This window comes from Vidua macroura, chromosome 5 (assembly GCF_024509145.1).
Source record: "Vidua macroura isolate BioBank_ID:100142 chromosome 5, ASM2450914v1, whole genome shotgun sequence".
NCBI classification, from domain to species: domain Eukaryota; kingdom Metazoa; phylum Chordata; class Aves; order Passeriformes; family Viduidae; genus Vidua; species Vidua macroura.
The window spans coordinates 72,412,939-72,427,765 of NC_071575.1; the positions used below are offsets into that span (position 1 = coordinate 72,412,939).

General features: G+C 46.1%; 1 protein-coding gene across 3 annotated transcripts in view; it reads right to left on the reverse strand.

Annotated features, from left to right (window-relative positions):
- NRF1 (nuclear respiratory factor 1) overlaps nucleotides 1–14,827 on the reverse strand; it is a 60,678-nt gene that overhangs the window by 15,275 nt on the left and 30,576 nt on the right. The window contains exons 9-11 of one of the 3 annotated variants that reach the window (XM_053978966.1): nucleotides 11,254–11,411; nucleotides 7,969–8,093; nucleotides 3,012–3,161 (exon numbers count right to left, since the gene is read on the reverse strand). In XM_053978966.1, coding sequence (XP_053834941.1) covers nucleotides 3,012–3,161; nucleotides 7,969–8,093; nucleotides 11,254–11,411 — 433 coding nt within the window. Of the gene's footprint in view, nucleotides 1–3,011; nucleotides 3,162–5,883; nucleotides 6,106–7,968; nucleotides 8,094–11,253; nucleotides 11,412–14,827 lie in introns of those variants that run through there. The other 2 variants (XM_053978968.1, XM_053978967.1) reach the window with 2 other exon arrangements.

A 14,827-nucleotide genomic window follows, 5' to 3' on the forward strand; every position in this document is an offset into this window, starting at 1 on the left:
TCAAAATTTATGGCTAAAGAAGAAATCCTGCCCAGCCTGGAGTCACTAGCAGTCCTGCTCCCTTCCCTCTTGCAGCCCAGAACAAAAGGGAACATATTGCAACTATGCTGAGACAGAGAGGAGGGCTGCTGTCTATTGCTTTAAACGTAATGTTAATGCCCTGTAATCAGCTTTAATTTTTAAACAGACCCAGCCCTCCTGTCCATTTCCCCTAATTCAGGACACGTGGAAGGTAAATGGCCTGTGCTTAAACCAGGCCAGCCTGGGCTGTGACAGCTGGGGAGCCTGTAAGGCTCAACTGCCTGATCACAGCAATGGATGTCAAAACTCACCAGGGGAGGGGAAACAGGGAGGGCAGGGGAGGTGCTGGACACGCTGTGAGGTCAGGGAGAAGCCAGGACACAAGGCCAGACAGGGCACAGCTCATTTAGGGGGTGGGAGCTCCCCAGGAAAAGGCAGTGGGAGAAATGATGGAAGGGATGGAGCTGTCCAAGGAAAGGCCTCAGAGGTGGCTCCCTGCCCCAGGGAAGGGGCTCCCTGTTGGGATGCTGGGAGCGCTGGCATGGACATGCTGAGCAGGAATGGCTGCTGGCTTTTAGGGACAACATCAGGAGCTGAGTCACTCCTGGGTGCCTCCCCAGGGCGCTGCCTCCTCCCTCTGTGCTCTCAAAGAGCAGCCTGGAGACTTCATGTGAGACTTGGGTACAGAACAGGGGCACAAAACCACCCACTCCTGGTGCTCCTCGGGCACTTTGTGAAGAGGAGAGAGGCCTTGGAACATCCCAAGTGCTCATCATATCAAAATATCCCCAAGAATCACGGAATGGTTTGGGCTGGAAGGGACCTTAAAGACCCAGCTCCAACCATGGCAGGGACAGCTCCCGCTGTCCCAGGCTGCTCCAAGCCCTGTCCAACCTGGCCCTCGACATTCCAGGGATCCAGGGGCAGCCACAGCTCCTCTGGGCAACCTGTGCCAGGGCCTCCTCCACCCTCCCAGCCTGGAATTCCTTCCCAAAATCCCATCTGACCGTGCCCTCTGACAGTGGGAAGCCATTCCTGTAACTCTCACTCCTGTTAAGTCCCCATTCCACACCGGAGGGCTGCTGTAAGGTCCCCCTGGAGCCTTCTCAAGGCTAAATAAAGACAATAAAATGAGGTTTTTCTACCCCAAAAGGCCAAAGTGCCCCCAGAAATGACCATTCCGTGCTCCCATCAAGGAAGCCCAAAGGAACCCACGTCCAGCCCCTGCTGGGATGTGCGGGGCTGGTTCCACCCCGCACCTGGAGCGGGACCCGGGGGAAGCTCCGGATGTGGGGCAGGAGGGACTATTTTTAACCGCGGTTGGTGGGCAGACAAATCCTAATCGTCAGCGGCAGCCGCCTCATCAGCAGGGCCAGGATGTCAGAGCAAAGCCGGCCGGTGGCCGTGACAGCCCCGCGTCACAGGGACAGCGGGATTAGCGGCGGCGAGCAGCCAGGACCCGCAAACGCCACGGGCTGGCTTCGAAGGGCGGGGCAAGGTGCGCCAGGGCGGGCAAAGAGCAGCTCTTTAGGGGCCGGGGGATGGTTTTTACCTCTCCTTGTGCTGGCATCGGAGCTGTGGCTGGTGCCCCAAAATGCCAACAGGGAATTTCTGGTCACGCCCAGCAGAGAGCCAGAGGCTGACAAAAGTGTTGGGTTTTTCCCAGCTTTTCTAGAGATGGGGCAGCTGAGAGGTGTTTGAAGAGATTTTAGTCAGAGGCTGACAAAAGTGTTGGTTTTTCCCAGCTTTTCTAGAGATGGGGCAACTGAGAGGTGTTTGAAGAGATTTTAGTCAGAGGCTGACAAAAGTGTTGGGTTTTTCCCAGCTTTTCTAGAGATGGGGCAACTGAGAGGTGTTTGAAGAGATTTTAGCCAGAGGCTGACAAAAGTGTTGGGTTTTTCCCAGCTTTTCTAGAGATGGGGCAGCTGAGAGGTGTTTGAAGAGATTTTAGTCTATTATCAGTTTTGGTGAATAGTGAGGCACAAGAGATGTAAAACTCAACGCTATTCCATCAGAAGCTAACCTGTTTTTTGGGTACAATACTTTGTAAATGTTTTTCAGCCTATTTGCTTTTGCCACACAATGCTCCTATTACTTCTAATACTGATCACTTAGTGTTACCCCATCTCGATAAAAACTAAAAAAAAACAACAACAGGGAATGGGGGAGGGCACGGGATGCAGTCAGGAACCCCCTCTCTACAGGGCACACGCAGGGGAGTGAGTGTCCTTGGAATCATGGAATGATGAAGGTGGGAAAACACTTCCCAGACAGAGTCCCAGCATCCCCCAGCACTGCCGAGGCCACCACAGCCCCACGTCCCCAAGTGCCACATCCACAGGGCTTTGAAATCCCCCCAGGGATGGGGACTCCACCCCTGTGCCAGGGCTGCACAGCCCTTTCCATGAAGGAATTTTCCCTAAAATCCACCCTGAGGCTCCCCTGGCCCAGCCTGAGGCCGTTTCCTCTCCTCCTGTCCCTGTTCCCTGGGAGCACAGCCCGACCCCATGTCCCCAAGTGCCACATCCACGGGGCTTTGAAATCCCCCCAGGGATGGGGACTCCACCCCTGCCCTGTTCCAATGCCTGACAGGAGAGGCATTTCAGTGCCTTTCAGTGAGGATTTTTTTTTCCTAATATCCTAAACCTCCCTGATGCAATCTGAGGCCTTTTCCTCTGGTCCTGTCGCTTGTTCCCTGGGAGAAGAGACCCCAACCCGACACAGATTAAACTCCTTTCAACTGAGGCTTATGCCAAGGTATTTCACTCAGAGCCCAACAGCTCCATTGCTGATAATTATTCATTGATACACAGCAATCTGTCCTCTAGGAAACACCTCTCCCTGCTCCTGGAGCTGCTCAGCAAACCCAGGAATTCACTCTTCTTCTCTCCTGGCTGGCTGCCTCTGGCTTCTCTTCTACTCTCTCATCTGAAACACACCTGGAAAAAGGATTTTCCTCACCTTTCCTTCAGATTGGGATTAAATCCTACCTGTTTCAGTGTAAACCTTCATAAAAAAATTCTGTTCCCACCAGGGAGACCCTACAAAAAGCTTCACTCTTTCCTTCCTGTCCTCCTGGATGCAAACATGCTGAACTGCACTTTGCCAAGCTGCTAGCGACTCATTTGGCTCCATCTTCCCTAAAAAGGAGATCCAACAGGAAAAACATAAAATACTCCTTTTTTTAAAAGTGCCATTTGCAGCCCCTAAACCTCCCCCACCCATGAAATTTATAAATATTTTTCTCATGTGAAAAAGCCACCAGCTCCCAGTGGCTCCGTGTTGCACCTCCCTATCCTGAGGAATCCCAAAGCAAGGGATCCCAAACCTGTCCTGGGTTTTCCCATCTGTGTTCCTGCCCTCTGGGAGACACACACAGCACAGGGAACAGGATCCCAATCCTGCCTTTCCCTCCTGGATGTGTTTTCCTCTGCAAACAGCTGGGTGGGACTGGCAGGTACAGAGCTCCAGGCCCGGAGCTGCCAGAGGAGCGTTCCCATTTCCCATCTGCACGGCCCAGGGTGGGGACAGCTTCCCACCTGTTGACTTTGTGTGGGAAGCTCGCCCAGAACCGAAGCTTTTCCAGCATTTAAACCTCTTCCCACACGGAAATCACCACCTGGAGCAGCAGTTCTGTGTGGCACTGTCACCCCAAACGCCGCTGAGGCTCCTTTATCCCACGCATGTTGGAGTCCTGGATGCTGAGAATTTGAAACTTTCTGTGCTGAAGGGCACAGAGCCACAAGAAAATACTATATTTGACCCAAGGCAGTGGAGAAAGCTTCCAAAATTGATTGATAGCACTGAGATTACAGGCGTGTAGTTTGATTAGAAGTGTGTGGTATCACAGGGTGGAAAACTTAAGAGTTTAAGGTTTTAAAATATAACAATATATATGGGGCAAGATAGAAGTTTTAGGGCAGTGGCTAGTTGTTCTTCACCTTCTTCTTCATAAGTTTAAGTAGTATTTTGTAATTAGACAAAAAAGTCAGCATTGCGGACTTTGAGTGATTAGTTATTAAGTTAAAAGTGAAAATCATTTAGGTGTCATTTTTTAATTGGATAGTTTAGCCTTAAAAGACCTTATATAAGAAGATAGAGGGCCATTTTGTAGCTTGTTAGTAGAATGCTGTAGATCTCACCACTTGTAATATAAATAAGAAATAATAAACACCTAAATCTGAACACAAAATATCACCTCGAGAGCTTTGATCCCAGCCTTGAGAGAAGCAGAAAAAAGAAGCCCAAAAACCAACAGCGCTGCTGCCTCCTTCCGGGGCTTGTGAAAGCAGGGAGCTCTCTAATCCCCCCTGCCCACGTCAGACCCTAATGCTCCTCACAGATCCTGGCTCAGCCCAGCCCTGGACACGGCCGCCTCCGCTTGTATGGAGAGCAGGGATTGGATTTTTGGGATGGAGAAGGGCAGGACTCGGTGTGGGATCCTCTCAGTGTCCCCCTTTGTGCACCCAGGAGCATCTCCAGCAGCACGGGGAGGAGATCCAGCAGGAAAATCTGCTCTGGGGACAGGAAAAGAGCAGCCAAGGGGGGACAAGCAGGATCCATTGGATCTCTGGCTGGGCCAAGCTCCGATCTGTGAAATTAATCCCCTGGTTATGGCTCGATCCCACATCCTCCACAGCTTCTTCCTTCCCAACTCTTCCCACGGCGCCTCGTTCCATGCCCTGGTTTGAATCCCAGCTGGAGCTGGAGCGTTCCACTCCTCTCACCTTCCACAGCAAGCCCGGGTTCGTGCTGCCCCGTGGCTGTTAAACCCTCCCTGGGCAGGGAGCTGCTCTGCCCCTCCCGGAGCCTCATCAATATTTCAGGATGCAGCCGGGAAGCCCTGGCAGCTCTCAGGGCCCCACGGATCAATGGCAAACAAAAGGCTGCAGGAGGAGGATGCTCCAGCACGGCTCCTTCCAATGCTCACCGAGCTCCTCTCACTCCAAAAGCAGCTCCAGGGCACAGAGGTTTCCTCAGCAGAGCATTTCCCAGCATTTTCTGGGACTGCTGCTGCCACGCTCCCCTCCACTTGCTCTCCATATTCCTCTGCTCAATACCAACCACTTAGGAACAAAACCATCTGAGCCTCCAAGTGTGGGGTCACCAGTTCCTGCATCCCCACTCGGAGCAGATGCTCCTGAGGAGCAGGAAAACCATAATGCACTTAGCTGGTTTGACACTGCATGGGAGCAGGAGATCTTGTTTCCTTCAGCTGGGAATGGAACAGAGCACAAGATTATCCACAGCCCTTTCGCAGTGCAGCCACGTTCCTGGGCTCCCTGCAAGATATCCAGCCCTAGATTCCAACATTTCCATGGAAATTCAGAGGTCTCCTCTTTTTAGCCATCTCGGTTGTCTTGTATTGTTATTATTATTCAGATCATTCCAGAGAAGGGATGGGAAAAATGCCACAGTGAGAGATAAACCAAAAAAAAAAAAAAAAAAAAAATAGAATAAAAGAGAGTAATTACACTTCATGGCTAAAATCAGGAATGAAACACCTTGCCTGACCTCCAGACATTTTCATAGAAATTATGGAATGGTTTGGGTTGGAAATGAGTTAAAGATCATCTCATTCCTGCCATGGGGACACCTTCCACTATCCCAGGTTGTTCCAAACCTGGCCAACCTGGCCTTGGACACTGCCAGGGATGGGGTAATGTCCAACTATCTCCTTTTCCTTATCAGTGAAGATGGAGATAAAATTTCTATCCTATCCTTCCAGATAGGTTTTTTCCCTCAGAAAAGTCCTGCAGAAGGATCAGAGCATTCCCAGAGAGAAGCATTTATTGGGAATATCAGCAAATTAAGACCTTGCAAGCAACAGCGAGTAGGGAGAATTTGCTGGTGAGGACCATTCTGGCTCTGGCAGTTGTTTTCCCCAAATCACTCCCAATTCCACCTCCTCTGGACAGAAGGGCACAGAGTGGATTTTTCCTGCTGCATCCATCAAATGGTGTCCAGGAGGATGCTCCCACTCCCACCTCGGCTACGGAGATAAATCCTGCCGGCAGTGAAATCCATCTGCTCTCCCTCCCCAGACAGAGACAGCAGCAATGGATACCAACATCTCCTCCATCCCTGAGGGAGATATATTAGCTGGTTACGTAAGGAACCAACAGCATGGAGCTTCCAAGGACTCCAAAGCCCTTCCCCTTAATACCACCGGAGATTAGAGCAAATCGAAGGAGAGTGGAAACCAGGCGAGGGGCTGTGGGCGAGGTTGTGCTCACAGGAAAATGCTGCAGTCTCTCCTCTTAATGCACTCTAAATCCCATCTGATTTCCAACTCGGCTGCTAGGAAAAAAAAAAAAAAAAAAAGAGAAAAAAAAAGGGGAAAAAAAAAAAAAAAAAAGCCCAGCCTGTATTGAAATGATGTCAATGCTGGGAGAGTGAGGTGGAGTGACTCAGGGAGGGTGTGGAGAAGGGGAGTTTTAGGGGAAGCATCCAGAGGAATCCAGACTGTGAAAGCATTTTGGAAGCAGAGCAAAAGGAGCCAGGGGTGTGGATCTGCTTTTCCAAATCTGATTAGTTGCTGGTTTCGAGCATCCAGGGTCAGATCCTGCCTCTGATAAACACACAGCACTTATCGCCCTCACGCCAGGCTGCCGGCACAATAAACACAATCCTGCTCCTCCCTCGGTGCCAGATGCATTCCCAGCTCCGGGGACAGGGATTTCCCTTCATTTCTGCTCCCTCTTCAGGCTGGCTGACTCCACAGCAAGGGAACCAAACCAGCTCCGAGTCAAATTCCTCTTCCCTCCTCTGCTGCAAACTAAACCTCGACGCTTCACGCGGAGCGCGCTCCTGGCTGGATGAGGATTCTGATGGAAGGCAGCTCTCAGCTGAGCAGGTTTCTGCTTTCTGGGTGACAGTTCTGTCACCCAGCCACACGTGCTTGGCCTCTCTTTGACAACTCCTGTCCAAACAGCCCCACCCTCAAGGTTTCTTTACAACTTCACCCTTTGTGCCCTTTTGCAGCTGATTTTGACACACCTCCTTCCACCTAACCCAACCAACCAGTGGGTTTCTTTGGGTAATTCCATATTAACCAGTCTGAGCTTGGAAATTATCCCAGAGTCAGGCTGGAAAAGACCTCTGGGATCACTGGATCCAATCTGTGACCCAACACCAAGGCATCCAGTGCCACGTCCAGGTGTTCCTTAAACACCTCCAGCGTCAGGCAGAAGCACAGGGCAACGGGAGGCAGTGGATGAGCCCCAACGAGGCACATTTTCATATTCCATTCATCTCTTGAACTGGATTTTATAGATTTACAGTTTTGTTTCTAGTTTGAAGAGCTGCAAAAGTCACCAGACTTGACAGAAGGCAGGTGAGAAATGAACAGGTGAGAAATGCTACAGAGAATCCCTGGAATCAAGAGATTGACTGTGGTGAGAAGATGGAAAATGAAGCAGGATGAAAATGACTTGAGGCTGACTCAGGAGCAGCCACCAAGCACAGAAAAAAAGCCTTGAGAAGGGCAGGAAATAAGTAATAAAATGTTGGTGTAAGAGTTCTGGAGATGAGTTTATTATGGCACCAACTAATTGTGTTAATTAATCAAGGCTGGCCCTTCCTGTGCTGGACACAGACACACATCACAGAGCAGTTTTCCCTAAAAAAAAACCCCTAAGGATATAGAGCCAGCTGGCAGAGGAGGGAAAGATCAGAGCCACCAGCACCAGGGGAGCAAACAAGGAGTTAATGCTCCCATTCCACCCTGAGATTAAAACTCACAACTGGTCAGTGACCCCTTGAGTGAGGGAGGAGTATTTTACCACCCAAACCGTGCCATTTCGATAAAAAGAGAGGAAAAGGCCGTTTTTATGATATAAATAAATAAAAAAAATAAATATAAATATAAATATAAATATAAATATAAATATAAATATAAATAAATTTTTAAAAAAAGCCAAAAGAAAACCTTTGCAGAGGCCTTACCATTGGCATCCTGGACTCCGGTGAGCGCCCCGACCGCTGCTGCAGTTTCCCCAGACAGGACAATCTGTCCCCCTCCTTGAAGGGTGGCCTCGGCCAGCGTGGCTACGGCGTGGGCAGCGGCTTCACTGCGGGCGTGCAGAGGGGAGAGAAGGGTTAGGAGCACCAGAGGAACAAATAACTCCATCTTAACCAGCAAACACACGCCAAGAGAGCAGCCCGGAGCACAGGGATTTGTATCTGGCCTGGATGAAGTGATGCACAGCAGGAAATCAGCACTGGAGGAGGAATGGATGGGAAGGAGCTGCTTCTGGTGGGTTTTTTCAGGTCTCTCAGAACAGCCCTGTGTTCTCCCTTTCACCTGGGACTCGGATAAAACTTTGGGACAATCCAAGCAGTTATTCCACGTGGCTCCTTCCTGCCTCTGCATTCAGGTACCAGACTTTTGGCACTGGCACATCCTGGGGCTCTGCAGATTTCAGAGCTCTCCCTTCACCACTGGTTCTGCCCTTTCACCTCGCCTAACATCACCAGCTCTGCCTTCAACTCCTCCCCTGCCCAGTGGCTTAATAATTCTTTTTAATGAGCATCATTCATTATTTTCCAGCAGAGTGCTGTTAAATTTCTTCACACAAATGAGGCCAGGCCCAAAAGCCCTACAAAGGTGCCCAAGGAGTTCCAGAACAGGGATGGGGTAAGGAAAGAAGGAAAAAAAAGCTGGGACTGACTCCAGAAAGGTTGAGCTGCTGAGATTGTACAGCTGAGAGGGTGTAAAAGGAGCTGAAACCCACCCAGATCCAGGGCAGGGACACCTTCCACTAACCCAGGTGAGCCCCACTCAGCCTTATTTGTGCCTTTGAAAGGTTTCCTGCAGCCCTCAGGAGACAAAACTGGCTCTTGAAAACCCCAAAGCAGCTGCAAAGTGCTTCAAGGTTGTTGGATTAAGCCTTTTTTTGGCCCAGAAATGGGGTGGTTTTGTGGTGAGATAATACAGGTGCTATAATTATATATATCTATTATATATAATAATAATAATTACATATATATAAAAATATATTACATAATCTATAATGATATATATTTTCGATATTATTATATATAATATATAATATTATATATATAATATATAAAATATATATAAAATATATAATATATAATATATATAATATAATATAATATAATATATATATTATATTATATATATTATATATATGGGGTGGTTTTGCAGGTGAGCCAATACAGATGTTATAATTCACACTATTACAATCAGAAGCTAACTATTTCTTAATTATAATACATTATAAGCATTTCTTAGCCTATCAGTATTTACTACACTATGCTGTAAATGCTTTAAAGCTAAATTACATTTAAATTACATAATCTAAAATTACTTCTCACAAATCTTACAACAATACACTTTTCATAGTTATATTTTCCTAAAATACCTAGTCTTATTTACAAAACCATCCGTTAAAACTTGTTTTTAATTCCATTTCTCTCTTAACAGTGTTCATCCTGTTCCAGGGCATTTCTAAGTCAGCATTTCTTATCTCAAAGTTTACATACAAATACACACTATGTGAGCCTTCTGTCCAACTTTAAGAACAAATTCATTTCCCACACAAGGTCACCCCAGGCTGTTTCAGTCAGGGTCTGAGGTGGGGACAGGGTTTGTGGCCAGCAAAGCTGTCCTGTGCTGTCTCACAGCAGCCCTGCTGTGAGAACTGCAGTGCCAGATATTTAGGAAGGGATGTGCCCAATCCTTCCCTTTCTACACCCTCCCAGCTTCCCAGAGACTGCATCTGGACCATCAGCTCTGAACTGTCTCTAATCCCCTCTGAATCCCATCTATACTTTTTGCTTCTCCAGTATCCTGGAGCGGAGTTCCACATTTAATTAGAAGGAAAAATTGCATTATGGTGCTTCAAAAACTCCTGGCTGGGCGGCCCTTTAGTCTGATATTGTGAGAAACAGAAAATAAAACGTTTCCTTTTTTGTTTTCCTCATGGTTTCACACATTTCCAGTGATCTCCTTCCCACAGCCCACTGTGGCATGGATCATTCCTGGGGTTTGATCACTCTTTTCTATTTGAGCGTTGAGCACTTCCCACACTGTCCAAGAGGTGAATGCACCATCAGTTATTCCTAATTCTGGCTTGCCCTTAACGTCTTTCCCTGTAATTCCTAATATTCAACTTTGACAATATCTGCTCAGCAGTGGTAAAACATTCCTGAAGTCAAATTTCCTACCAATTCCTACCTGAATTAAGCAAAAAAAAAAAAGAAAAAAAAAAAAAGAGGGATTTCCTTTAGCTTCCCCATGGATGCTCTCCCTCTGTTCATTCTCTGCTTGATCAATTGACTCAAATATTTTCCAACTATTTCCTCATATTTTTTCTTATCTTCCCTCATTTCCTACTTACATGCCAAACATTTCCTACTGCATCCACTCAGGGTGAATTTTACAGGGAAACTATTTAGTAAAACAAGCCTATTTGACCAACCTCATGTAGCAGATAAGAAATATCTGAAGGACCCAAGTCTGCATCATAAAGAGCATAAACAGTTCTAGGTGTGTTTGGGATTCAATCCCAACAGAGATTTGGGAGCAAACTGGGGTCAAAGTGATTCCTTCAGCAATTTCTGGATGGAGCAAGGTCTTGGAGCTTTATTCCAGCTACCAGCAGCGTGGTCTGGTGCCCTGTCCCATCCCCTGGCTGCTCAGCCTACAGCCTCTAACCAGGATCCTGGTTTGGATGAGGGAAATTCTTGTCCACACCTCAGCAGTGAGAAACCTCCTTCACTGCTGTGCTGTGGTTTCCTATCCCTCAGGGAGTGCCAGAGCCATTTCCAGGTTTTAGGAACAGCAGGATGAGTTTAAGCAGCTCAGAAGAGGCTGAGCAAAGATATTTTGTCCTGCTGGATGGACCTGTGGAGCTACACCTCACATCTTGCTAACCTGAGTGCAGCCAAAAACCCTAATAACCCTAATAACCTAATAAAACCCTAATAAACCCAAAAACCCTAATAACCTAATAACCACTGGAGCGCCTTCAGCTTCTTCTTCAGAAAGACTGGAGGGAAAAAAACCCCAAAACCTGTGGAGGAGATTCTGATTCTGAACAGAGCAGGAAACAGGAGCTGTCCTGCACACGCCACCTGCCGCAGGAATCCGCTGAGGAAAAGCCTCTCCCAGGACTGTACAGGGTGAACTCTGCCCTAACAGAAGGAAAGCCAGGCAGGAGATGCCAGGCTCAGGTTGTGCCCAGCTGTGCCCTCTCCAGGTACCTGTTGAGTGCCATGGTGACAGTGGCTCCCTGCTGCATCTCCTGCGACGCCGCCACCGCCGCCTCCGCTAGCGAGGCCACCGCCTGCGTGGCCTCGGAGGCCTGCGTCGTCTGGATGGTCATCTCCCCGCCCTGTAGCGTCGCCCAGTTCTGCTCCACCTGCCAGGGGAACACAGGGAGAGGCTGTAGGATTGGGATATCGGGATCACCCCCTCCAGGGCCGCCTGCTTCCCAGAAAGAAAAATGGATCGGTTTGCGCAGAGCGCTGCAGGTGTCCGGCTCTGAGAGCGGGGAAAAAAAGGGAGGGAGGTTGGGATCCGGCTGAGGATGTGGCTGCACACTGCAGCCCTCCGTCAGCCATGAGGCTCCCAGTGCATAAAGAGCCAGAAAAGTCCTCAAAAACCAGAATTCCCAGAATCCCTGGGTTGGGAGAGACCTCCAAGAGCATCGAGCCCAGCCCAGCCCAACAGCTCAGGCAGACCCTGGCACCCAGTGCCACATCCAGGCTTTTTAAACACATCCAGGGGTGGTGACCCCACCACCTCCCCGGGCAGCCATTCCAGAACTTTATCACCTTTCTGGAAAAGCTTTTTCCTGATATCCAACCTGAATTTCCCTTGGCTCAGCTTGACCCTGTGTGCTCTGGCTCTGTCAGTGCTGCCTGGAGACAGAGCCCAAGCCCAGCTGAGCACAGGCACCTTTCAGGAGCTGTGGAGAGAGCTGAGGCCAGCCCTGAGTCTCCTTTTCTCCAGGCTGAGCACCCCCAGCTCAGTTCCTCACAGGCTTTGTGCTCCCAGCCCTTCCAAATCCCTCTTGTCCTGCCAAATCCTCAACAAAACTGGGCAGTGTAGTTTTTGTTGTACCTGGATCGCTGCCTGCCAGCCTGGGGTGTTCATTAATTAGCTGTGTTTAATGGCCATCAATTAAAACATTAATTGATGAGACATCCCAAAGCCACCTGGACGTGTCCCTGTGTCACCTGCTCTGGGTGGCCCCAACTTGGACTGGATTATTCCAAGGTCCCTCCCAGCCCCAGCTATGCTGGAATTCTGTGTTTCTGCAGTGCTGGAGGCCCAGCACAGATCACATCCCTCAGGGAAATGAGCGGTGTTTTCCTCCCTGTTTCTATTTGCACATTTTGGGGATTGGTCCGTGTTCCCATGCAGGATTTCTTTGGACAGCACCTGTGACCTTGGATGGGATTGAGCCATATTGCTTCATAAAAGATGCTGCTGGCTGAAAATGTTCATTTATCCCAGGTATTTAAAATTCCAGACATTCCCACAGGTAATTTTCCTATTACCTAAAGTTCACCCTGTTGCTCATTTTCCCCCATATTTTCATGTGGAGCTTCACAACTGGTGAGATAATGATTATATGGTCACAAAATCCACCAGGATGGGAACTAAAAACATACTTTGGACCAAAAAAGCAGAGGATCTGCTGACAAATCCTACTGGCTGCTTTGCCAGGTGGAGATCTCCCTCCACCTCCCATCCCCAGAAACACTTTTTAGGACACTCCCCAGCTTCTGAGACACAAATAGAAATGCTGTTAGGTGGTGATGAAAAAAAACCACCTCAATTAGTTGGGATGGAGATGGTTAAAAAAAATCCATTTTTTAGACAGAAACATTTTTTAGGACACTCCCCAACTTCTGAGACACAAATAGAAATGCTGTTAGGTGGTGATGAAAAAAAACCACCTCAATTAGTTGGGATGGAGACGGTTAAAAAATCCATAAAAGCAGAGGTGATTTGAGGCTCAAGGTAAAATTTTGCACGAGGAAGTTTTGTTCTTTGGGCAAAGGTTAATTCCAACACAGGATGGAGAGGGAGGGAGGGAGAACCTGAAATTCTGGGAGGGAAGGGAGATCCCAGTGATGCCCTGCAAAGGTGCCCAAGGAGTTCCAGAACAGGGATGAGGTAAGGAAAGAAGGAAAAAAAAGCTGGGACTGACTCCAGAAAGGTTGAGCTGCTGAGATTCTACAGCTGAGAGGGTGTAAAAGGAGCTGAAACCCACCCAGATCCAGGGCAGGGACACCTTCCACTAACCCAGGTGAGCCCCACTCAGCCTTATTTGTGCCTTTGAAAGGTTTCCTGCAGCCCTCAGGAGACAAAACTGGCTCTTGAAAACCCCAAAGCAGCTGCAAAGTGCTTCAAGGTCACTCCAGGCTGCTCCAGTCAGCTCTGAGATGGGAGCAGGGTTTGTGGGCAGCAAAGCTGTTCTGTGCTGCCACCTCTCGCTGGGCAGAGCACGGGGACACAAAGGGACAGCAAGGGACAGAAAGGGACCCACAGCCTCATTTAAAGGTGGGGTTTGAAGCCAAGACGGCAAAAAATAATAAAAAAAAAAATCTCTATAATTTTAACGGGCTGTTTCTTAAACCCAGAGAAAGAATTATATTATTTAATGTACGATTTGATTTTTAAAAAAGGGGAAAATAAATGTTTGCAAGCTTGAGCGTTCAGATTTAGGCATGGAAATGCCAAAAAACCACCCCTAAATAAATACTCTATAGGAGGTATATATAAAAAAATAGCAACAAAATTCTGACCTAAGATTTCCACCATAATTGTGGAATGATACATATATATATATATATATATATATATATATATATATATATATATATATATATATATATGTGTGTGTGTGTGTGTGTGTATGTATATATTTATTTATTTTTATATATTTATATAAATATATATTTATATATAAATATATACATATATTTATATATATGTGTGTGTGTGTATGTATATAATATAATTTATACTATAATGTAATTTATATTTTTTATATAGAAAGTGCTGAATTGTTATTTCGGCTCAGGATCCTGCAAATGCAATTTTATACATATATCTATAAATAAAATATTATATATATAATATTATATATAACAAATATAATTGTATATATATAACTATATATAATATATAGTTTTATATATATTATATTCTATTATATATAATAGAATATTATATATATATATACAATTGTGTTTCCATAGTCCAGAGCCAAAATTATACATGGACACAATTATATATATACTTATACACAATTATATATATAATATTATATTACATATATAATATAATATAATATAATATAATATAATATAATATAATATAATATAATATAATATAATATAGAATATTATACATATTATATTTTATGCCATATATTTTATATATATAATTGTGTTTGCAGAGTCCTGAGCTGAAATTACACATGTACACAATTATATATATATAGCATTGTATCTATTATGTATATAACTAATATATAATGTAATATAATGTAATATAATGTAATGTAATGTAATGTAATATAATATAATATGTATTGTATATATTATATATTTTTTAATTTATATGCATATAAAATAGTGTTTGCCGAGTCCTGAGATAAAATTACACATGTACACAATTTTATATATATATCTACCATTATATCAATTATGTATATAAGTAATATATAATATGATATGATATGCTATGATGTGATAGATAATATATATAATATATAATTTTTATATATGATATATATGAAATATATATTTTTTACATTTA